This window comes from Eumetopias jubatus, unplaced genomic scaffold (assembly GCF_037043125.1).
Source record: "Eumetopias jubatus isolate StellerSeaLion01/CBP00866 unplaced genomic scaffold, mEumJub1_p1.0 scaffold_12, whole genome shotgun sequence".
Lineage (NCBI taxonomy): Eukaryota > Metazoa > Chordata > Mammalia > Carnivora > Otariidae > Eumetopias > Eumetopias jubatus.
In genome coordinates this window covers 26,242,913-26,268,167 of record NW_028274818.1, presented here as the reverse complement: position 1 = coordinate 26,268,167, position 25,255 = coordinate 26,242,913, and the positions used below count along the sequence as shown (strand labels likewise).

At 51.8% G+C, this 25,255-nt stretch overlaps 1 protein-coding gene across 18 annotated transcripts in view; it reads right to left on the bottom strand.

Annotated features, from left to right (window-relative positions):
* PIK3C2B (phosphatidylinositol-4-phosphate 3-kinase catalytic subunit type 2 beta) overlaps positions 1 to 25,206 on the bottom strand; it is an 88,641-nt gene extending 63,435 nt beyond the window's left edge. For 11 of the 18 annotated variants that reach the window (XR_015766558.1, XR_015766564.1, XR_015766563.1 and 8 more), the window contains exons 1-5: positions 24,769 to 25,206; positions 12,611 to 12,724; positions 11,613 to 11,760; positions 5,781 to 6,117; positions 1,709 to 2,741 (exon numbers count right to left, since the gene is read on the bottom strand). Coding sequence is in view for 6 of the 18 variants with exons in the window: in XM_088017356.1 (XP_087873482.1) it covers positions 1,709 to 2,653 (945 nt within the window). In the remaining 12 variants the exon portion in view is untranslated. The remainder of the gene's footprint in view (positions 1 to 1,708; positions 2,742 to 5,780; positions 6,118 to 11,612; positions 11,761 to 12,610; positions 12,725 to 24,768) is intronic. The other 7 variants (XR_015766568.1, XM_028120138.2, XR_015766560.1 and 4 more) reach the window with 6 other exon arrangements.
* Positions 25,207 to 25,255: the final 49 nt, after the last annotated feature.

Below are 25,255 nucleotides of genomic sequence, written 5' to 3'. Positions count from 1 at the left end.
GAAGGTCCCTCCGTCCGAAAGCCCGGTGGAGGCGGGGTGGCGGGATGGGCCGAGGGCCCGAGAGGCCCCCCCGCCCGGTGGGATGAGCCCCCGCACCAAGCTGAGGGGGGGACGACCAAGGCCGCATCCCCCCCACCCCAAGAACTGGCAAGAGCTTTTTGCTCTGCCCTAGCTTCTTCAAGGACACTCTGGACCAAGCTCCCTCTCAGAACCCTGGTGACACGCAGGGGTTAGGGGAAGGGTGCGGTGGTGGAAGGAGGCAAGAGAGAGAGGGAGCGACAGAGGTGACCACCTACCCGGGTGGCCTGACTCCGAGCAGGCCCCGCTCTGGGTGAGGAACTAGGAGCTGAGAACAGGAATCTCCCCGTCCCTATAAATAGCGGGAGCAGCCCCACCTCTCAGAGCAGGGCCTTTAAAAAGCCCTGAGCTCCAGAGTCGTGACTTCTCCCAGAAGCTGATTCTGCTTTGGGGGACTCTCTTAGCAGAAGCACAGGAAGGAAGGACCACGTGACTTTCCCAGAGTTGTGAAGGATCCCAATTGCTGGGACACAGGGCGGGAAAGCCCCCGTGTCTCTTAGACAATGGATAAGGAGGAAACAGGGATGGAATGAAGTGGAATGCTGTTCCTACGGAAGCCACTGGCCGTAAGATACCTCTTGACTCCCTCTGCGGTCGGGGCTTCCAGAACCAAGGGTGAAACTCCAAGGGGCCTTCAGGTCCCACCCATGGAGATGCTGCTGACACTCTTTTAAACCAGAAAAAAAGATCAAAGCTGTCCTGGAACCTACCCCATACTTCCGTGTGGATACTTTGCTATTTTATACTGTGTACGAATAAAAGCAAAATGATTATTGTCACACTGCATATCTTTTCTAAATATTTTCACTGTGAAAGCAGGTGGCCGGTGGGGATGGCTGCGCAACAATGTGAATGTTGCTCATGTCCCCGAACTGTACATGTCAGATTGGCCAAGATGGTAAATCTTGTTCTGTATAGTTCCCCACAGTAAGAGAGAGAGAGAGACAGGGAGAAAGACAGAGGGAGAGATAGAAACAGAACCAGAGGGACAGAGAGGAGACGGAGAGAGAAAGGCAGAGACAGAGAGGGTAGAGAGACAGAGAGACTGAGAGACAGAGGGAGACAGAAGGAGACAGAGAGCAAGAACCAGCAAGCTTTGGAACAAGATAGACCAGAGCTGTGTGCCTTGGACTATCCAGTCCAGGATTGTTGAGGGGTCTGGACTGGGGTCTGGTGACCAGCGAGCACTAACCACTGGTTAATGCCACGATTGAGCCTATCACCACGCAGCACTTTGGGCAAAGCAGGTCAGAAAGCAGAAGCAACCTGCTCCAGTCCACAAGGCCATTTGGCCACAGAGTCACCACGAACCCCCTCAGCCCAGTTCCATCCTTACCTGCGGAAGTGAGCACACGCTAGGAACCGAGATTCCAAAACACCTGCCCCCACAAGGGCTGTCTGGGCACAAAACTCAGCCCTGAAAAGGAGCCCCGTCTCCCCTGGTGCCCCTCTTCCTCTCCCCAGCCAGGGCCCAGGGGCCAGAAGACAGGGGCAGAGGGGAGGAGAGGACTAACGGGGTGAGTGGGTAGCAGATTTCGATTTGGAACAACAAAGATGAAAGAAGGACTACTCTTTGTTTCCCAAATGGCGCTTGGAAAGGAGAGCAGAAGGAACACAACGAGGTCCTCACCGGCGTGGCGGAAATCCGGCGGTTCTTGCCCGGGGTCTTATTTTTCCCATTGGCGTAGCGGGAGGTATAGGTGCGCGGCGGCACCTGAGGGGGCATGGTCTTGCTCCGGGCCACAGGTTTCCCAGGAGTGTCCTTGCCGCCAAAGTCCAGGGGCCCCCGGCCCTCCTTCCAGCCCCTGGTGGTGTCACGCAACATCTCCGCATCGTAGGTGGACTTCAGGTTGAGGCGCGTGATCGCATCATTGATACCGTCATAGTCCACAGGCCCCAGGACGCGCCCCGGACCCCCGCCCCCCCGCTCCTCTTCCTCCTCTAGGATGCGACGCCCCAGCAGTTTGCCTGGAGGTTGCTCCACCAAAGAGAACGTGTTGAAGTCATTGGGCTGGGAGATCTTGGAGGATGAGGGAGACACCTTTCTGGGAGGCAGTGGAGGGGTGTCCCAGATAGAGACACGGGGAGGCAGAGGAGGTGGGGACAGTTTCTTGGAAGAGCCATCTATGTCCCCCAGTCCTATGTCCCCCGGGGACAAAGAGAGCCCCTCATCTGAACCATCAAAGATGTAGAGATAGTCTCGAGCCAGAGAGCCTTTTGGCCAGGGATCTGGGCCAGGCTGGGAGCCCTGGGAGGTAGAGTGGTTGGATAACCCTTCCTGTGGGGAGAGTGAGTTGTAATTGAGGGTAGGATCGGAGCCAGAAAGACCACGTAAGAGTTTGAGGTCCTTCTGCCTTCCTGCCGGCTTGCTGTAGAAGTCTAGGACAGGCTCATCCCAGCTGATGAGAGCAGAGTCTGTGTTCTGCTTGGCTTTGCTCTCCTCCTTGTCATGCCGGAGCCGGGACAGCGCGTCATACTCCATCTGCAGGGCTTCGGCCATGGCCAGCTCCTTGCGGCTGATGCCCACCGACTCCAGGGACTTCCAGTGTTCCCCATTGCCCTGAGTCGAAGACATGGTGAGGATGGGGAGCAGAGGAGACAAGGAAGTCTTCTACTTCCTCCCAGTGTCAGGTGTACAGGATTCTGGCATGGTGTCTGGGCACCTGCAGGTGAGGGGTTAAAAATATCATTTAGCCACAAAAAGACTTGAATTAATAATGTGACCTGGGTGACATAATCTGGGCCACTGCCTGCTTCTCCAATGCCTACAACAGATGGAAAGAAAGAAAAAGATGGAGAAAAAGAGAGACACCAACACAACTCTATGGAATACATCCATCCACCTTTCCATTCATCTACAGATGTCTGGTCCTTTGCTCCCACCCTCCTCTCTCTCCCGTGTACCCCAATGAAAGAAGGAGGCACCTCGCATCAGCCAAGAGAAGATGGAAACAGGGGCTCTTCGATCCGTTTAAAGAGGACCGTTCTTGGGGTACCTGGGTGGCTCAGTTGGTTGGGTGTCTGCCTTTGGCTCGGGTCATGATCTCGAGGTCCTGGGATCAAGCTCCACATCGGGCTCCCTGCTCGCAGGGAACCTGCTTCTCACTCTCCTCCCTGCTCATGCTCTCTCACTGTCTCTCTCTCAAAGAAATAAATAAAATCTTAAACAAACAAAAATAGATAAAATAAAGAGGACCATTCTCATACACTAGTGGGGAATGTGAAGTGGGGCAACCACTTTGGAAAACAGGCAGCCTCTTGAAAAGGTAAACACCCACCTACCATATGACTCAACTATCCCACTCCTAGTCACTTATCCAAGAAAAATGAAAGCACATGTCTGCACAAAGACTCATATACGCATATTCATGGTAGCCTTATTTGTCATATCCCCAAACTGGAAACCCAGGTCCATCAACAGGGGAATGAATTAAAAAATGTGATTATGTCCACAAAATGACACTAACTCAGCTACAAAAAATAATAAATTACTGACACGTGCACTAACATGGATGTATCTCAAAATAACTATATTTGAGTAAAAGAAGCCAGACAAAAAAGTACGAATACGTAGGATTCCATTTATATAAAATCCTGGAAAATGAAAACTATCTACAGTGACAGAAAGCAGATCAGTGGTTATCTGGGAAGGAGGGAAAAGAGAGATGGATGACAAAGAAGCTTAAAGGACACTTACGGGGATGACAAATATATTCATTAGATTGTGGCAATGGTTTCATGGCTATATAAATATGTCACAACTTAATCGGATTGTATGCCTTAAATAGGTACAATTTATTGTATGTCCATCACACCTCAGTAAAGCTATAAAGTGAAATAGAGTCCAATGAAACAGACCTTGTAACCACTCAGACTGCACTAAGATCCTCCCCAAATACACCAACATGAGCAATAAAACAAAGCCTGGCAACAGGTGAGACCCGGGGTACTTGATGGATTACAGGTGTGCCATATGGATTCCCCCTGGCCCTCAGGAAGCTGGGCAGGAAGGCAGGACCCCCAGGCCAGCTGGACCTGGCTGCAAGCAGCCCCCTTCACACACTCCAGAGTTGGTATCCTTTTCTTTAGAGGCCATGACACAAAGATGGCACTGAATGAACGGTTGTCGGGACAAGGCTAGCCTGGCCCAGCGGTTCTCAACCCTAGTTACCCGTTAAAAACACCAGGGGCACTTTTAAAAAGTGCTGATGCCTGGATACTCTTAAGAGATTCTAATTTAATTGGCCTGCGGTAGAGCAGTGGTATTTTTTAAAACCCCAGGAGATTCTGGTCTACAGCCGAAGCTGAGAACCACAGACTTCTGTGTGTGTATGGTTCAGATTAGGTTGGGGGAAGTGAGTGTGAAGTGGCCACTTCTGACCCTTAGCGCCAGCAGCCAAGAAGTTCACGATTTCATAAAATTCCCAAAAATGATTCATTGTATTGTACGGCTTTACCCAGCAGGTAATCAACATGAAGCATGTTGTTCCTAAAAAAAGAAATCAGAAAACATCAAAAGGAAAAAGGTTCAGGTAGATACTTGGGCAGCAAGCTCTAGCAGGTCCCAAATGAGTTAGGACAAAGGTATCCCTTGACCTGAGGTGCCTGCCCAGGACCCTGGTGTCTCTGTCAGACCCAGGCTCAGAACCCTGGCCTGGAGGGCTGTGGCTAGCTTAGAGAATCTTAGCAAGTAGTTCCTCGAAGATTGAATAGCCCAAGTCCGGTCTCGGGGCATAGCAAGTGGTTCTCTGCCTGTGGAGTTTGTCCACCCTTCAACAACTTCTTATAGATTATTTTTTACCCCCAGAGGGTAAGAGGGAGTCTTACCATTTGAAATTCAAAGGAATTAGATGAGCAGATAGAGATACCCAGAACACAGCTCCTGGGACTTGGGAAACTGGTTCCAGGAAAAGGTCTTAGTACTTTAGACAGGAGACACCAGATAAATGCTCCAAGCTGGACCAAGCCTTTCATTCCAGAGAGTGTTAAGACTAGGGGCCTCGGGTGCCTGGGTGGCTCAGATGGTTAAGCGTCTGCCTTCGGTTCAGGTCATGATCCCAGGGTCCTGGGATCGAGTCCCGCATTGGGCTCCCTGCTCCTTTGGAGCCTGCTTCTCCCTCTGCTTCTCTCTCTCTCTCTCCCTCCCCCTCTGTCTCTCATGAGTAAATAAATAAAATCTTTAATTAAAAAAAAAGACTAGGGGCCTCATTTTTGGTCACACACACACACACACACACACACACACACACACACGGCTGTCTCCTCTCTGGCTGCACAGTTTCCTGGACTCTGCCATTTCTGGGCTTCTCTGTCTTTCTAGAAGTCAGGTCAACCTGTGCTCACCCAGCTGTCCTTGGTGTCACAATCTCCAGGAGGCATTCCCATCAGCAGTGAACACCAGGGACATCGAGTGTGACTGGGGTCCTGTCACCAGGACAGCTGGGACGTGCCCTGAACACCTGCTGTCCTGGGATGAGGCTGATGCTCATGAATCCTGGGGGGGGGAGTGGAGGAGGGGCGGGGTCTCTGTCCCCAAGGGCAGCTCAGCCCCTGAGCATCTCTGGGCTCCAGTCAGTGCCTGAGGCTAATTAATTAGTACATTGATTCTGGGACCCCAGGCTCAGTGCTGCTCCTCTGGAGCTCAAGGCCCATAGGGATGTGACACACCACCCCTGTGCTCTCAGGGCTGGCCTGTCACCCACCTCCAAAGAGGATGGACCTCTGCTGAGAGTCTTCTGTCCCAACCCAGGGCCACAGGGCCTGTGACTTCAGGGACAGAGTCCCTCTTATCTTCACCTCTTCTCCACTCAGATGTGGGACCTCTGACAGAACCTTCTGGAACAATTGCTCTGTCCCAAACATGCTGAAAACAAGGCACAGGGAGTAGAGCTGTGCCCACCCTGAGTCCGATGTGATCCCAAATCTGTCCTTGCTGGACGCTCTGTCTGGGTTTGGTAATTCCATCTCTGGTATGGCTCTGAAGCTCATAGGAACAGCTTCTTCTTGGGTTTCACTGGGCCCTGCATCAGGCTTTTTAACCTGCAGGATCAGACCCATGATACACAACTCATGACTATAATAATAAGAACAAGTCAAATGACTTTAGAAACAAGTTTATAGACCCCTATTCAACTGAAAACAGAAGGCATTTCTTTTCCATTGTTTTTCCATCCATGTTTTTAACCCTAAATTCCATCCATTTTCTCTCTGCAATAAACAGAGGAGCTGACCGACAACAACAACAAAAAGACGCCTAGGTGCCTTAGTTGGTTCAGTTGTCAACTCCTGATTTGGGCTCAGATCATGATCTCAGGGTTGTGAGATGGAGCCCCATGGCAGGTTCTAAGCTGGGTGTGGAACCTACTTGAGATTCTCTCTCTCCCTCTCCCTCTGCCCCTCCCCAACTCCCCACTTGCATGCGTGCTTTCTCTCTCTTAAAAAAAAAAAAAAAAAAAAAAGGATTTGCCTTCCTTCCGCCAGGCACCATTATGAAAAGGAAAACTGAAGCCATCGGAAATATTCTAACTTCCTGCCTCTCTTACACACGAATTTATCCACACTTGCATGCAGTCTCCCTTTCTTCCTTTCGGGCTCAGGGGAAGTGGGTTCCTGCCTCCTGCTGAGGTACAACCTTCTTGTGCTCTTGCCCCATTCACTGGATCTCCTCCAGGAGGATGTGCCATGAACTACCTTCCCTTCCCTCTGTTGTACCCTCGCCTCTCCTCACCCGGGTCTCTCTCTTCAGCACATAAACATGTTAAGGCTGCTTCTAGCCTTAAAAAGAAAGAATGAAAAACAAAACAAAACAAAACAAAAACCCTACACCCTAGGCACTGTCTCTTGCCTTTTTGTCCTCTAGCCAGTACCTTCTCTGTTCTTCCCTCCCAGCTAAGCTCTACAAGAGCACAAGACGCGTGAACTTACCCAATTCCCGTTTACCCTTCAATTCACTGTAATCTGGCTTCTGTCCCCATCCTTCTAAGAAAACTGCCCAGCAACAATGCCCAGGGCCATCCAGTTCCACAGGTCTTTTTTTTTTTTTTTAGATTTTTATTTATTTGCGAGAGAGAGAGAGAGAGAGAGAGCGAGCGAGCATGAGCAGGAAGAGAGGGGGCAGAGAGAGAGGCAGACTCCCCGCCGAGCAGGGAGATGAGGGGCTCGATCCCAGCACCCTGGGATCATGACCTGAGCTGAAGGCAGACACTTACGGGGCTGAGCCACCCAGGTGCCCCTCCACAGGCATTTCTATCTGCCCAGACATGGCTACTACATTTCGGTCTCCAGACCCTTTCCTTCTTCCCTAAACCCTCTACCCCTTGGCTTCCATGACACTACTTTTTTCTTGTTCTCCCCCTCCTTCTTGGTCCTGCTCTTCCTTTGTCCACCCCTGAAATGTTGGTGTTGGCTCAGGACTCCATTCTCAGCCACCATTTACACCCTCTGCTCGGGCAACCTTGCCTCTCAGTTCCTATTCGTTCCACTCGTGTGTCAGAGCATGTCCAGAGGGGTATCTCGCCCCTCAAGTTGATATGCCCACCCATATCGCAAGCCCCAAATGTCCACAACTGAACTACCACCTTGTCCTTTCCCTTCCCACAACCTCTCCTCTCTCCTGGTTCCCCACCTCAGCAAAGGACACCAGCCAGTCGTCACCCAACCTAGAAACCCGACAGCCACTCCAGATTCGTCCGTCACCCGGCCCCCACAGCCACTCAGCAAAGTCTTCCTCACGAAGCGACTTTTCCTCCTGAGTGAGTATTCCCAAATCTAGTCGTTCCCACTATCCCAAGGGCTGCAGCCCTCATTGAGCCCTTATCTCCTCCCATTTGAACTATTATAATAGGCTCCTAACAATTCTTCCTCCTAATCTGCCCCTCCTTAAGGCATTCTCCCCAGAACAGCCAGAGGGCTCTTTCTAAAAGGTAAACCTGACCATTCCACTCCCTGTTTCCACCCCTTCAAAAGCTCTCTATTTGCTTCCTTTACAAATCCTTTATCACCTGCCCCATCTTCCTCTCAGCCATTCATTGCCAGGTACTCAGTACCTCCCTGAGTTTGTTCAACATCTTCCTTCCCCTGGGCATATGCCCTTCCCAACTCACTCTTGCTTTCTGCCTGTGGGACTCGAGTACTCACCCATCTGACTTTGCTCAGACATCACGTTCTCCAGGAAGCTTTCTCTGAACCCCCAGATTGGACGAAGGGCTGCTTCTTTACGCTCCCAATAGTACCCTTTACACACCTCAAATACAGTCTTATAATAGTATATTCAAAATTAAATAGGTATGGACCTGTCACCCCACCACCACCACCATTATGCTCCTTAAGTTCCAAATTCACCTCATTTCCCTTGAGAAACATACTTGAAATGGGATGGAAAGACAGCACTTTCTGGTGGAAAGAGTTTTTAGACTAAGACCAGTGATCAGGAAGCAGCTTCCTTGTGCCCTTCCTTGGGTCCTACAAGCACGGGACTGGGTATCACCTCACTGGGCTGGGTTTGGCACCTATAAGGACAGGGTGGGTGGACAGACAGGACCACCCCACAAAATGCCTTCCAGCTCTGGGCCTCTGATTCTAACCCACTGGTTTCCTTGAGTCAAATTTCTCAGAGGACTCCAAAGTCACATCCCAGAGCAGCCTTAGCCCTGGGAGGAAAGAGAAGAAAGGCCCACAGGCAATCCAGCAGGCCTGGCTCCTGAGGTTCTTCCAAAACTGGAATTCAGACGAGGAAAGCCGAGCTACCCCCCTCTAACCACCGTCCCCTGGCGCCGGGCCAGGACTCCACCAGACTGCGCATCAGCCGTGCAGAGAAGGAGGCCCCAGCCTGCTGACAGATCCCCCGCGCCCGGGGTCACACTGGCTCTGCTCACTCTGATGCTGAGGGATCTGAGGTGAGGAAGCGGACAAGCAGCAGGGCCAGGAGAGCCACCCCCGGCGGTGGAGTGAAGGTACAGAGCCGCAGCAATGCTCAGCGGTGGGGGGGGGAGGGGGGGAGACAGAAGTCAGGAGCAACATTCCCAACAACCTGGCGCTAGAGCAGGCTGGCTTCCTCGAAGAACTCAAGCCCCAAATTTCAGTTTCTGGGGCGGGTGGGGAGACACAAAGTATGTTAGGAATCAGATTCCTGCCTCCCCCCTCCCCTTCCCCAATTCAGCTCCCTCTCCCCCAGCCTCTGCTGGATTGACAAATTAGAAATTTCTCTGTTCCCTTAGTCCTCAAGGGCTCCCAGGGGTTCTGGAAAAAATTCACGTAGGTCCCAGGAAAGAGGTGGGGTGGTGAGGGCCGGGGTCTCTGCAGCCCATCCAGGAAGAGAGAGCTGGGGCCAGTACTACGGTGTCACACAACTCCAGGGGGCAGCCACACACTGAAGTCTATATGAGTGCCACCCTCTGACCACAGCAAAGAGAACCATGAGAATGGCACCCCCTGGAGTTGCCCACCCTGGCGGCACTGGCTGTGCTCTTTTCTCAGGTCCATCTTCCAGAGAGCAGAGGCAAACTGTCCGGGAGACCACTCTCAGCCAGGTTCCCTTCACCACCCACCCGCAAGCGCTCACTGTCTACACCTCCCCACATCAGCGCGCTCTTTTCTCTGCTTAACCATTTGCAAGGAAGATGCAAGCACTTCACCTCTAAACACTTCAGCCTGAACCTCTGAAGAACTAGGACACTTCCCTACATAAACACGACGCCATTAGGACACCCACAACATTTAGGGTTGACACGATAATATTATCTAATACACAGCCCACATCTGAATGCTCACAATTGTCATCTGGGAAGTTTTTCACCAAACGTACAGATTCCGGGCCCCTCATCTGGAGGGTCTGACTCGGCAGGGTGAATCCATGGACTCTGACCATTTCAAAGCCTCCCAAGCAATTCAGATACGCCGCAGGTTTGACCCTACAGACCACAGTTTCAGAACTGCCAGGAAGACAAGAGGCAAGTGGGGGAAAGGGGACCCCACCAAGCCCCAGGCAGTCAGCTGGTGAAGGAAGAGGGCATGCTTATGGGTGAGCAGGTCAGTGCCAGGGTCTGGGCAGCACCAGGCACCAAATAATCCACAGGGCTGCCAAAGGATGGCTGGAGGCCAGCGGGGGAGGAAACGGGGTCAGGGCAGAGCCACACAATGGTCTGGAGTCAAGGGCGGAGAGAAAGGAGAGGACACTCCCGCTAGTGAGCTGGCTCTGCTCAGTCCCTGTGCCAGAGAGGGTGGGGCCCCAGGGGCCAGCAGTGATCCCAGCTGTGGGCAGAGCGGGCTTCCTGCTGCCTGGTGGGAGGGCGCCTTTTCAGAACGGCTCTACTCAGCCTGATGGCTCTGGGTCATCTCCTCCCACCCAGACCCACAGAACTGAATCTTGATGGCCACCGAGTACCAGCTACATGGCAGGCGCCATGCTTGTCTTCGAACCATTCAGATGACCCTCAGCACAGTTCCAGGGAGCTTACCATCTAGCAAAGGTGACAGGCATAAATAATTCAATCCCCTCCCTCCCTTGGGGCACGAAGCAGGGAAGCACCGCATGTCTTGGCAGGGGCTATGGGGAGGTCAAGCAAGATGGTAAAAAAATATGTGAAGGGTCTCAAGCCCCCAGCCTCGGGCATCCCACCTTTTAGCAGTTTTTAATAACGGAAGAGGACTTAGTTCTAGGACTACCTAGGAAGGGACCTTCAGCACCTCCTCTCAGAATAAATGTGTCAAGGAGTTAGAAGCCATTCAGACTTAAACCCTTTGGCTTCCAGAGTTTTGTCTTCACAGGACCCCTGCCCCTCTCCACCCCCCTACACTCACACTCACCCACACCCAAAATCCCACTGGCTTTGTAGCCAGGCACCCACCCCCCACCCCTTGCTCCATATACCTGCTGCCCAGCTGACCCACCTACCACACCCCCGCCCCCACCCCCAGAGGCTCAGCTCTAGCAGGGAAGGTTAGCGTGCCTTGTGTCATGAATCCAACAGGCAAGTGTATCTGAAAGGTCAACTCCCTGTCTCCAACACATATCCACCTCATCCTGGCTTCTGCACTGAAAACCCATAGGTTGTGCATAGGTCTGCGAGCTTCTTTGATGTCAGGCCCATCATTGGATCACATGCACCAATAAGGTCTTTTTCTTATCTATGTTCCCTCTCTGTGGCTATCACTTGGTTCCAAGTATGGGAAGACAGAAAACGACTGTCTGTGCTTTCTTCCTACTCACCCAGCCCCTCTCTAGCAACCTCTTGGCCAGATTAAAGCAGCCCCACATGGTTCAGTCTTTGCTATTGGAATTTAACTCTCCATCCCTGGATTCCCTGGGCCTACCCTGGACATTCCACTCATTTGAAGCCAAAGTTGATACCAGAGTCAGTAGAGGGCCCTCTGGGTCCTAGGAGCGCAGAGACGGGTGCTAGGAGCCTGTGTGACATGGCTAGATAGGGCTGGGTTTGCATTCAGAGCCCGAGAGTCCTCAATCCCAGCTCAGAAACCATGGGTGCAACTGGTTCTGTACACACACACGCGCGCGCCCTGAAAATCACCGATCCTACCACAAACCCTGCAGATTGAGAACTTGAGTAAGAAGAAAGTCAGGGATGGAAGAGTTCAGGCAGCTTGTGGCTCCTTTCAAAACTTTCCTTCCTAGAGCTCGCGACGTAGATCAGACACCGGGAGCTGGCAGTCAGCTGAATGGAACCCCTGGCAAAGAAGGAAGAAAGGTCTTGGCAGCGTGTGGCTCTCTACTCCAGGAACCATCCTGGGAGCCAGCGCAGCCACATCTCCCTTCTGTCTGGTCTGCACTCCCCCCCCCGCCCCACCACCACCCTCCCCACCTGCCCTGGGCCCCCGCAGCCCATAGAACCAGCCCTTAGTTCTGATCAGCTGGGTTCCTGGCAAACAGCATGGTGGTTAAGAATTAGTCTTCCAGCTTCCTTGGCCCTCCAGAGAAAGGCAGCGGGACAGGATGGCGGTGGGGGAGGGGGAAGGAGCTCCCTGGGGTGACCTTCCCTGGCCAATCTTGGTCTCCAGCTGAGGGGATTCCTAAGGAAAGCTCTCTCCAGACAAGATTCACACCAGCCCATCCCGCGTCAGAAAAACCACCCCAACATTGCCAAACACCGACATCTAAAAAACCTTAATCTCTCTGAGGGTATGGGAGACCCCATGAAGTATAAAGGAAGCCCCTCTGGGAGGAGGATGTAAGAAAGTGGGTGGCGTGGGGGATGGGCACACAGCTGCCCTCACGGCCTTTGCCTCCTCTCTTCAGCTCTGCTACACAGTGCCATTTGCTTCTCGCAAACCAAGGCCTCCCACAAGGCCCGTGCTGTCCCCTATCACCTGCAGCTCAATCTCCAGTCCAGCTTCCCCAGCTCGCGGCCGTTGGAATCCAGTTCTCCGGGATTCCTGTGTGGGCTGGGGAAACTCCCTGGAGGCGGCCAGCCCATTAAACAGAATCCAGAAAGCAGGTCACTACTGTTCCCATCCAGCCATGGCACCAAAGGGAGAACAGAACACACCAGAGTCTCTCTGCTCTGCCTGGAGGACTCACCGGAGGGAAGAGATGAGAGGCAGTGTGGAGACACCTCACTGCTCCCGTGCTCAAGCCTCAAGTCCTCATGCGTCTCAAGGCCTCCCGGGCTGGGCGGGGCTAACCCATCGGAGTCTGCAAGAAGGACAGAGCAGAGAGCTTCACATTATGGCCTGAGCCCATGGCAAGGGAAGGGGGTGTATCTTGGGGTAACTGCAGAGGCATGGGACTAACCAGAGTGCACTGAATAATGCCAGTGGGACCGCCTCCAGGAGGACATCCTTGCTGGGGATCAGAACTTGGATTTTTAGGGAGCATTTCCAATGAATTCAATGCTAACAATGCTTTGGTTGTTTTCTGGTAGCAACTTCTTAGACATCTGAAAGGCTCTCTCTCTTCTCCATGACAGGGTCCTCCTGTCTATTAGAGACGAGCAGACCGAGGCCCACTAAGGGTCAGTGACTTTGCCCTGGGTTTCACACTGGAGCTGCGGCTGAGTGGGGAAGGGGCCACAGACCCCATGTGGGGAAGCTACATGGTGCTGACACTCAGGAACAATCCAGACCCCAGCCCTGGGCTGTCCCCCAACAAGTACACACCTGGCCCAGATGCGCCAGAACCCCAGGATGAGGATGAGAAGGACCCAGAAAACTGGTCCCCAGAATGATCCTACACACAGAGTGCAGAAAGGGGGGCCGGCAGCCTCCATGCCGTGGTGCTGTCAGTGGGAAGGTTGGGGGCGACTGCCTGTAAGCCTGAGTGAGAGAGCCGGGGGCAGGGACAGGCTGTGTGGGCGGTGGGCTGCCGGCAGCTGAGAGGCACCTGCTTGGCTGGGAGGAGGGCGGGAGTCAAGGAGAAAAAGGCTGAGCTAGTCTTCCACGGGGACCCGAGCTGAAGCCCAGACCCCACACACATGCCCAGGGCAAGCTCCCTGCTCCCTCCCGGTAGGAAGGCTCTGCACACCCCACGAGCCCTGCCCACTGTCTCTCTGCCACCATAGTCCCTAAACCAGCAATCTAGACACGTGATCTGATAATAAAGAGTGTCTTTGGTTAGTGCTAACTCCCCAGATCAAGAAAATCTCAGATAAACTAGTCATTCTCAGGGACCTGAAGCCATGGTAATCACACAAACTGCACATACATCCACACCTTCCCGCACGTACCCCACACCGCTCACTCCCTTCCCTGTGCACCCTCCACATTCCCTGAGACCTAGCTCTTCCACATCCTTCCTCCCCACCCTACACACACCCCTACCTTCACCCACACGCCCACATGCACCCCACACTCTCCATGCCCCGTATACCTCCTACAACCCCCACACCCTGCACAATTACCCACGTCTGCCCCTGCATACCCCCATACCTTCCCCCCACACACACACACACACACATCCCCTCCACCTTGTTCCCTCCCTCATCAGCTCCCTGAGGAGAGGGGAGGGGAGGAAAGGAAGCCAGCTTAGACACCATGAAGTCACAATCTCAGTGTCACTGGCAAAGAAGTCTGAGAAAAGCAGACAGAAGGTTAACCCGGAAGAAAAAGGAAAACAGGAACTTTCGGCTCCTGGGCCTTCCCCGTCCACATTCCAATACACTGGAGACAGGCCCGCAGGGCACCAGGGAGCCAGAATGCCAGGGAAGGGACACCAGGCAGATGAGCCCAGGAGGACCTTGACTAGCTTGAAGGTGCCTGAGGCCACCTAGCTTCCGGCAGGCCTCAGAGGTGGTCGTTTTTTTTTTTAAGTCAGGGCACACTGGAGAGGCCCTGGGGTCCCTGCAGACCAGGGTAGGAAAGGAAAGGAAAGGGGTGCCCCTCTTAAGCAGCCCCCATCTTACAGCCCAGAAAAAAACCCCACACATACAAAGAAAACACCACCGAACATGTGATACTAATTTACACAGGGCTGTTAGAGGCCAAGGTGTTAGTCCCGCCCAGGGACATTGGACATTTGCATTTAAAAAGCAGAGTCCAGGGAGAGGAGTGCCCAACCCAACCCATTCTGGAAATGGTAAGGGAAATTTCTAGTGGCCTGGGAGGAATGATCCATTAAAAGGTAGGCGGGGTGGATCTCTGGTGCTGGCCGTGCCTCTTCAAGGCTTCTCTGGTCTCAGCGCCTGAGGCCTAGGCGTCTCTTGCCCCCGTCCAGAACACATGTCCCCCTCAGTGCGGCCCAGCAGGCTGCTTGTCTCTAAGTCACTGCCCCCTTTAATCCCCGGCCTTGGCTACTGTCAGCCAAGATTGACCCAGGCGGCCACCGGCCTTCCCCCGTAGCCACGAAGTTCCACTCCACTTTTCCTGGTAACAGGCAGGATATCCTGCTCAGGGTCAGCTAAGGACACTGAACCTAGAAAGAGACCAAGGATTCCATTTTACCCAGGTCAAAGAAGAAACCGCACTGGGAATGCAAGGCCCTGAGAGGGAACTAAGATTGAGGTCTTCCCCAAGATGGCCTCTCAGTGTTCAGAATCCCCAAACCACAGGGAAAGGGAAACATAGATGGGGGCCTGGGGAGGAGGCAGCAGGCAGTGTCCCGTGGTACCAGATCCCAGCCAGGACCCCCCATATCAGTCTGGTCACCCCTGTCGCAGTGGTAGGTCCAGCGCCCTCAGTCGGACCCATCTGCACTGACAGCCTCGTAAAGACTCCCCATGCCCCGTTTCCCCAGCCAGCTGACTCTCAGGGCCTCAAAAGTCCTGGGCGCAGCTGGAGGCTCCTTCCTCCTCCCTGCTTTCTGTCTCTCCTCTTCCAACTCTGACTCAAGAGCCTCAGAGGCCTTCCCTGGTCAATCCCTCCAATTTCTCCTTCCTTCTACTCCTTGGGTCTCCTTAACACTCTGATGTGGTATGTGACACGACAGATTAAAATGGTGACCCTGCTGTCTGGGCCACAAGAGGAGTTACATTTGCCTTAGATGGCCTTTAAACAACTTTCATCTGTGCAGAGGGGTCAAGAAGACTTATTTTCTAAGCAGGCAGTGACCTAGGGGGTGGGGGAGTAGGGCAAGGAGTCGTGGCGATTCCTTTTGGTGTTGCTCTGGACATGCTCTGATGCTTTCTCCTATCTCTTATGCCCCACACTGCCCGGGAAGGTCCCACGGGAGACAGAGGTGTCCATAACATAGAGCCCTAGTCTACACCGGCAGAGGGGTATACCAGCTACCCACCTGGCACAGGCTAGCCCACCCCCATCCCGCCAGTCCCATCTTCATGGGGCCTTCCTTGCCCACGTGACCCTCACTCGGGGTCCGCAAGGGTAGCAACCGTCAGAGGCCATTCTCAGTGGGGATTAGCTGACATCGCTTTGCAGCTGGGTAAGTGTAGCCAGGGAGTGACCCTGCGTGCAGGCCTAGCAGGCTGACGTTCCGCAGACACCTTGCAGAAATACCACTCCGAAGTATGTGAACACCATTACAGAGTCTGTCAATTTCGTTCCCCCAGGGACAAGTCTGCTGTCATGACTGGAATGGAGGTGTCATACTTTGGGCGAAAGGGAGAGAGGAGAAGGGGGCAGGGCTGGGGGAGAGGCTAAGTGAACATGAGCAGCACAGAAACAGAAGGAAAAGAGACCTGTTTTTCCCCTCCACGATTTTGTGCCAGGTATTGTCCTCTTTAATCCTCACAACAACCCTCCCACATGGATATTAATATCCTTATTTAATGGATGAGGGAAGTAGAAAACAGGAAGGGGACTGCATAATTCACCCAAGGTCACACAACTCGTAGATGGTAGAATCAAGGATTCAGTCGAAACTTGTTTGAGGCCAAAATTCATCGTGGTTTTCCCATCCCAAAGAATGGGACCCAGGCACATCCCAGGTTACCGAAAGTGCAAGCTGACATTGGTGATTACTCTAATACACCTCCACATTCTCCCCCCCACACCCCAAAACACTTCACCTCCCAAGCCACTCAAAAGCAAGCAAATAATAAACAAGGGAAAACCAAAAGACGACCCACCATTTTGCAGATAAGAGGACCAAATGGCCAATTGTCTAAATGGGTGAAGAGGAGTAGGAGACACAGGCTTTCCATTATGGAGTGAATAAGTCATGGGAGTAAAGGGCACAGGGAATCTGGTCAATGCTATTGTACTAGCGTGGTGGACAACAGATCATAGCTACACTTGCGGTGAGCACAGCATAACACAGAGGGAAGTTGAATCCCTATGTCTTACACCTGAAACAAATGTCACATCATGTGTCACCTATACTCAAATAAAAACATAAAAAAAGAGAGAGAGAGAACCAACGACCAGAGGGGAGAAATGACTTGTCTGGAGTCACACAGCTAGTCAGTGGCAGAAGTGGGACTACAAACTAGAGGCACGTCCCAGGCTCCCACTCCAGGGCTCTTTCCAGACTGAGCCACAACCAGTCTACCTCCAGGGAAGGAAATCCCCCAGCCTTCCTGTTCCAATCTCTCTCCAATTGGTCCATTCCTTTCCAAGCTTTGGATTGCTTTCCTTAAGTGAAATAACCTATTGAAAGCACATAATAGGCACCAAAAATTATTATTCTTTCTCCTACCTGAACAAGTGAAACAGCCTTCTAACGAGGTCTATCTCCCCGCTGACCTCTAAAGCATCCACGCTCCACTGTCAAGATAACCTTGCACAATGGCTCTGTTCCTGTCATCCTTCTAAGGAAGAGGTTTCTGTCTCTCTCCTTCCTTATCAGACCTTCAAGACTCCCCACCCTGAGTCCCAGCCCAGTTCCCTGCATGCCCCCCAAATGAGGATGGTTATTAACCACTTCCCAGGGCCACGAGTTTTCCCACAAATCTTCAGTCATGCTAGTGCTTTCTCGAATATTCTCTGCCTTCCCCTCTACAAGTGCCTGCTCTTATATTTGAGGCTTCTCTCATCTACGACTGAAAGTGACTTTTGCTCTCCTTTGAACATCTCTAAACACATACAGCATTTATACTGTTTTGCATTACACCTACTAGTGATTAGAATAAAAATAATTTTTATCCACTTGGGTAATTTATAGTTACCAAGCATTTTCAGAGACACAAGCCCATTAATCTAAGAATAAAAATTACCTCTTATTTATCTTTGTCTTCCCCACGATGCTCAACACAATGTTTTACACGAGGGACAGAGCTGTTAAATACTGTGTTTGGAGGGTGGTCAGACCAACCCAGAGGAGAACATTTAACACCTCCCTGCTGTAGGATTAGAGATTCTGAATGAGGAAGGCAAAATTGTAGTTTATTTTTCCAGGTTGATACCCCGTAGCATTTACTACTCTCAGAGTTTAGAGGTCCCCAAAATATTAAGCACCCTGGTCCTAGCTTCTCTACTTCTCTGAAATGCTGCCTCAGATTATACCAGCTCTTGGAGCAGCGGAGACAACTGCCTCATAGTGAGCTTATAGGATAACCCTGCTCCATAAAGCAGTTCATCCATTCACCTGCAGTTTCTGGAGTACAATGTGGTTACCTCAAGGTCATGGACCATCCTGAATTTAATTTTGTATCCCTATAACATAATTATAACAACCACCATTTACTAAGCCCTTACGAAGTATCAGGCACTGTTCTAGATAGTTTATTAATGAACTCATTTCATTTTTACCACAGCCTTTTTTTCCCCTGGTACTATTATGTTCCCCGTGTTACAAATGAGGGAACAGAAGCACAGAGAAATTAAGTAACTTTCTCAAGATCCAACAAGTAGTGGGTGGGAGAGCCAGGCTTTGAACCCAGGGAATCTGGCTCCAAAGCCATACTCTTACCTATATACTGAATTTATACTGCCCTTCAGTTGATGAATCAATGAATATAAGAATGAAGGAACAGAGGCACTAAAGATGTTTTTGTTGAAGAATTGACCAACCATTAATTAACCCTTTTGCCTCTTCCCTATGTTACCCGTAGGACTATCCCAAGAGTCTTTCTCAAACTTTCCCTAAGTTCAGCCAGAGTTTGTCTATGAGGAATTCCCTGATCTACCAGTGTAGAATCCCTGTCAGCAAAACAGAGAAGCGTGATTTAATTTATTCTTAGTGAACTAAGGTCTCCCAGAACATAAACTCCAAAAGGACAGGGACTGTGTCTTCTTCACTCCTGCGCACTAAGATGAGCGTCAGGTACATCGTGAAAAAATAAATAAAATACAAACTCCTTCAATGGCTCTGGCCAGATTAAAGTACTTTCACTTCACCTGCTTTTTGCCTTTTACTCTGTCCCCCAGCCCAATTTCTACTCATTGTTCTGGTCTCGGCTAACACTGAATTTCTTCCGGAAGTCTGACTACCCCAAATGCCCCACTTATGAGTTTCCAAAGCATCCCACACTCCCCCACCCACATACCCACCCCACAGTCTATTTACTTGTCTGTATTCCCCACTCAACTGTAAGTTCTGGAAGGCTCTCTGTCCTCATCACTGAAGGCACTAGAAGTCATTAGTAAGCCCTCAAAAACATCTGTTGAATGAATGAATGGAATGAATGAGTTCTTTTTAAACATTATCTGAGAGACTTATCTCCCTTTGTGACCATAGCTTCTTCCACAAAAGACTTTGAGAACAACGCTTTCTGTTGTCAACTGACTCTTGGGGAAACCCCATCTCATTCAGAACTTGGGCCTCATTGACACTTTTCTCTCAGAGGTCCCTTACAGGGGAACACCAAAGATAGAAACACAGGTGCTGGAGGTATCCGGACCTGGATTCAAACTTCGGTTCTTCTCTAATTATCTTTGGCATGTTTCTTAATCTTCGTTCAAATCAAACCCAGTCGAAATCTCAGCTCTCCCACTGATAAAGGGGGAAGACACATTTCCTTTCTTTTTCTTTCTTTCTTTCTTTCCTTTCTTTCTTTCTTCTTTCTTTCTCTTTCTTTCTTTCTTGTGAGTTATTAAGTTAAGCGATAGAAGTTTATTAAGTGAAGATACAGAAAAAGCTCTCAAGAGTGAGAGGGGTCCCAACAGGGTTGCCTGGGGGAAGACACATTTTCATCATCATGGTTTCCTCCAAGGTTAGGGGAAGGGGAAAGTAAAGATAATGTCTGAAAAGTTACAGGTGGACAACACCTGAAACTAATATAATGCTGTATGTTAACTCACTGGAATTAAAACAAAAACTTAGAAAGAAAAAGAAAGAAAAGCTACCAGTGGACAGACAATGCTGCTGGCTATTCTTCATCACACACTCTTGCCTTTCATGGTACTTGAACTTTTGTTCAGGTGGCTCCCTTTCGCCTTGTGTGCCGTAACAGTGTCGTCAAAATTGCACTTCAGAGAATTTGCCAACCCTTTGGAACCACTCTCTTTCACAGTCTCTTGTCGGGGAATTATATTTATCCTTTCTCTTAATTAAAAAAATAAAATGCCTTCTTGAAGTCTACAGCGGAAACATGAAATCCTGGCCATAATATTTTTGGGGGAAAATAATATGTCTTTTCCCAGCTTCCCATAATACCCAATTTGCAAACAATCTCTCCTTTTTGGGTCAGAATTAAACACACTCTAATGGTGCTCCCTATCATTTTAACTTCCTTTATTTACCCTTAGGAAGACGTAACAGCATGGCGAATCAGGAACATGGCAGACGCTCTGCTTCCAGCAAAGACGGGCTCTCAAGAGATGTCTCAACAGTGGAAGAGAGCCATCATTACACTCACCTGTGTTCTGGGTTCGTTTGCGACCTAAGACAAGAAAGGCTCATATCTATTTCTTCTCCCTCGCAAGGCACACTGTAGCATTTCCTCAAAACGGAATCTTCTTGGTTCTTTCCTCTTTTCCCCTCCCCCTGTGCTTCTGGTTTGCTGCCAGGGGTACCAACTACACTCAGATAGAAGAACTTGGCTGAAGAGGATGCCTCCATGAAAGCTTAGCCCTGGTGGGCCTCGCCAACCAGCCACGTTGAGCTCTCATTCCTGACACCCACCTCCATTTGGGGAGGATACAGGGAGAGGAGATGAAGTAGAATCTAGCCTCTACGACAGGCCCCTCAGGAGCAGAGGCTTAGGGCGCACAAAGCATTGTAGGAAGAACTGCCAAGAAGAAAAGCAAGCACTGCCACCCAGGAGCTCAATCTCGCAGTGACTACTAGGGTCGGTTGGCTGGAGAGAGAGAAAGGTGCAGGAAGAAGGGAATGGAACAGTGTTTTCAGGAAGGAATAGAGGCAGGAGTGATAAAGCGTTGATGAAAGGAAAAACATTTTCTGAAGAGGCAAATGATCTCTGGCTCCTCTTGGAAATACTACGGAGCCTCTGTGGGGTGAGACTTCCTATGGGAAGTATTCCAAAAGAGGAAAGAAGGAATTGCTGGATTCCTTTAGCCACAGGTTCTGTGTTCTGCCTCCGGAATATTGAGAACCGCTTTCCTCTTCTCCTGACCTTGAGGGCCTCTGCCCCGCAGCACAAACAGTGTCTTATGTGTCCTTAAAGTCTTTAACCAAACATAGGAGTTTGGAGGGAGTGAATTCCCCAACAATGAAGTCACTGGCAGGGTCTGCACACAATTGTGAAGTGCCAAAAGATAGGTCCTGTCATTGATCATATTGTGATCTAGGGGGCAAGAGTAAATTCCAACATTGCTAGTAACTGTGTGACCTTGGGAGAGTCACTCCTTCTCAGGGAAATGATCTCCAAAGTCCTTTCCAGTTCTAAAGCCTTATGGGGTCATAGGATGTGCAAGAATAACAGTCTCCTAAGTTTCATTTTATAAAAGAGACACGAAATGAAGCACATACAGAAATACTAAAACGAAAGATCTGCCTCAATTTTCCAGAGTACCGCCAAGTCCCAAACCTCTTATTAATGTTGCCCAGAAGGGAGCAAAATTACTCGATTTGATTACCCCCACTCTTCTCCTTACACTGAGGTAGGGATATGAATGGGAAAGCACAAAAAGGCCGGTAAGGCAGGAACCCAAGGAATTCACATACATGTGCCTTGACCCCCAAACACCTGGGAATTAAGGAGGTGCTATGCTGGGCCCCAGCCCTTGAGAACATTTTTTTTTTTAAAGATTTTATTTATTTATTTGAGAGAGAGAGAATGAGAGATAGAAAGCACGAGAGGGAAGAGGGTGAGAGGGAGAAGCAGACTCCCTGCTGAGCAGGAAGCCCGATGTGGGACTCGATCCCGGGACTCCAGGATCATGACCTGAGCCGAAGGCAGTCGCCCAACCAACTGAGCCACCCAGGCGCCCGAACATTTTTTTTTTTTTAAGATTTTATTTATTTATTTGACAGAAAGAGAGACACAGCAGGGGGAGTGGGAGAGAGAGAAGCAGGCTTCCTGCTGAGCTGGGAGCCGGATGCAGGGCTCTGGGATCATGACCTGAGCTGAAGGCAGATGCCTAGGGACTGAGCCACCCAGGTGCCCCGAGAACTTTATTATATAAGGAATGTCCCAGGCTGGTGACTTGTCACAGGCGTTCAAGTCAGGAAATCCAGTATGCATGAATTCCGTACTCTGCTACCCCTTTCCGTCCTCCCAAGACCTGATATCACCCTCACAGTGGCATCAAGGTTATGAGCACAGGGGTCTGGAGTGAAGCAGCCTACTTCAAATCCCTCCTCTGTCATTTACTAGCTGATTGACATCAGTAAATGTTAGCTATTATATTATTTGCCAGCTCAACACTACCCTGTCTATGGACAGTAGCCCGCCTTTGGGGGGTGTTTCCCCACTTCCCTACAGATATCGTTAAGCAGCGTCTCCTTCTCTCCTAGCTCGCATCCTGTCAACCCTTTTTAAAGTGAAGTAATTCCCCCCCAAAACAGAAAAGTAACCCAAGAAATAGCTACCTTGGTATCTGCACATCACGCGTCCCTTGTCCTATGTTCCAGAACATTCTCTATTCTGTCCCTTCCTCCCACCCCTTTCCCAACCCCCACCAGCTCTCCCTCCCCTGTTGTTACGAAGGCTAAATTCAGGGTAACACACACTGGTATAGTACTCTGCAGTTTCCAGAGTGCTTTTGCACACATGATTTTATTCAGTTCATTGTAAGCAGTGTGTTTCATCTTTAAAGCAATCTTGTGAGCCAAGGGTATTTCCCCCCATTTTAGAGAGATGCAAACTAAGTCTTAGGTTCATAAGTTGTCCATGCTCACACAGCTAGGAAGTAAGTCATACTGGGATTCAAAACCAAGCCTCCTGACCCCAAACCCACCCACTATTTTCTCTACTACTCCACATTATCATGTCCAAGTTCACATCCTGGGAGCGTGAGAAGCCTGAAGTTTATGGCCAGCCACAAACGCCTCCAAGGGAACACAGTTCTCTCCTTTTCCTCCCTGCTGGCTGTGGCATGGCTGTGCAGGCTGAAGGACCATACACGTGAGGTACCTGCAAAGCACCAGGCCAGGTACGGTGAGGAAACCAGAAAGGGGACCAAAGGCCCAGAAGGCTGTGGGGTGTCTGCTAGAGGGCCACTATGTCATGGCAAAGACCAAAAGCATTCCAGGTCACTGGGCAATTCCAAAGGAGCACCCCAGAGAAAATCCTGAGGCCCCAGATCCACTGAGCCTTCCTCAACCCAGCATACCCATGGGCCTCCCTCACTGATGCTTCCAGCGAGAGGAAAATGTACAAGCTCCCTTCTGGCCAGGGCTGAGAGCTTGATCAAATTCAGACACACACACCCATGCACACTCAGCAGTAAATTCAGAGCCATGGAAATCAAACCTTGAGCTCACCCAAAGGCCAAAGGAGAAGCAGTCCAGGGCTCCGGCTCACAGCCCCATCGCCTCAAATGCTAGATGCCAGGCAGAGCTATAAAATGTACCTCTACTTCATTTTTCCATGGACACAGCCCCAGATGGGACTGCCAGGCTCTGGAGGAGATGAAGTTCTGAAGCCTCATAACCTCTCTGCTGTAGGATGCACAGCTGGACTTGGAGAAGGAGGAATATGTGGGGATCAGGTTTGCCAACCCTGGAACGTTTCTCTCCCAATATCTTTCCAAGGCCTAGTGCAGCAGTGGAGTAAGTTTTCATTCAGCAACTGATACAGGGTTGGAATTCAGTGCAAATTGCTTACATCTGCTTGGCCACATCCCAGACAGGTAGTTTAGAGAGAGAAGGAGGGGCAGCGTTGGCTCACTTCTGGAAGCCCGGGTAGCTGTGCGCTCAGGAATCTGGTGCCATGCTGGGACCAGCCAGCCCAGGGTACAAAATTCCCCAATGGAATTGGGGGGGCGGGGAAGGGGAGAACATCAGGGCAGCAGGAAACAATAGAGATTCCACCCAGGCGTGGCTGGTGGGACCGGGACAGGGAAGCCACAAAGACCCCGCAAGGGGGTGGGGACGAAGGGGAGAGAAGGTTGGCCTCAAGGCACAGGAGCAATGGCAGATTCTACACACACACCACACCCCCCCCCCAGATTCTACACACACACACACACACACACACACCCCAGGCAACCAGGGTGTGTGCACTAACCTCATACAATTGGTAATCTCTTCTCTCAACCCAGGAGCTTGCCAAACCCCTTGGCTCCCCACCCTACCCCACCCCAGCTTGGCAGCGTCCCCTGGGCTTCCTGCTGCTGCGATTGCTCCCCAACATCAAAGCCGCCGCTGTCGGGAGCTGAGAACGAGAGACGAGTACCAGCCAGGAGAGCAGGGACTCCCCGGAGGGCCCGGAAACTCAGGCCTGAGGGTCCCTCTCTCCCCGCTCCAGCTTCTCCTGGTGCTGCAGTACCCTTATAAGGCAGAAGCCAAGTCTGCCCTCCGTCTGGCTAAAAAATGTATATATTCCCCAGGCTAGATGCTGACTTTTCACCCACTGCAAGAGAAAAAGAGAAAACGCCACCCCCACCACCCCCACTCCGGGGCAGGTTTTGCTTTTTATTTCTTATCTTAAAACAAACAAACCCCCAAACCATCGGTTGGCTCAGATCGTCTTGCAGCTGGGAGCCAGGAAGTGTGTTGAGAGGGAAGGGAGTGGGAAGGGGGTGCCCGGGGGCCCGAGACGCCCCGAAACTGTTGGGGCGGGGTGGCGACGGGAGTCGGCAACCTGCAGGGCGCCGCGGGCTGGAGCTCTCGCTGCCACCGCGTCCGCGGCTCGGCCGGCCTCCGGGAACCCGCGGCTCCTTCCATTGTTGCACCTCGGCTGTTGCCATGTTGGAGGGAGAGCCCCTTGACCTCTGCTCCGTCCACTCCGCGGGCCATCCGCAGACCCGCGGCGGGCGCTCCCGGCCCGGTGCGCGTCCTACCTGTGCTCGCTGCGGGCTTCCCTGCGAGACCCGACGTGGCGTGTGCTCGGCGACGCGGGCTGCCGGCTCCGCAGCTCCAGGCGTCCCCAGCACCCGGGCGCGCCGGCCGCGCACCGCCCGCGCCCGGGCCGCTCCCCTCTCCGCGCTGCCCGCCGCGAGCGCCGGCCCTGGGGCCCCCACCCCGGGGCGGCGGGTAAGGCAGGAAAGGGCGCCGGGACCCGCTCCGCGGGCGCGGGGGAGCCCTCCGGGTCCGGAGCGTGCGCGAGCCCGCAGAGTCAGGCCACCCCGGGTGAGACAATAGCGGGAGCAGCGGGCGGGAGCGGAGAAGCCATCTCCCGGAGACCCGGTGCACTGCACCGCGACGCGAGGCGCGGCCAGCCCCGGCCTGGACAGGCAGCCGCCCGGCCGCCCGCTCCAGCCCGCAGCGCCGAGTCGGCGGCGAGCGCGAGGGCGGGGCGGGCCCCGGAACCCTGACCGCCCTCTACCT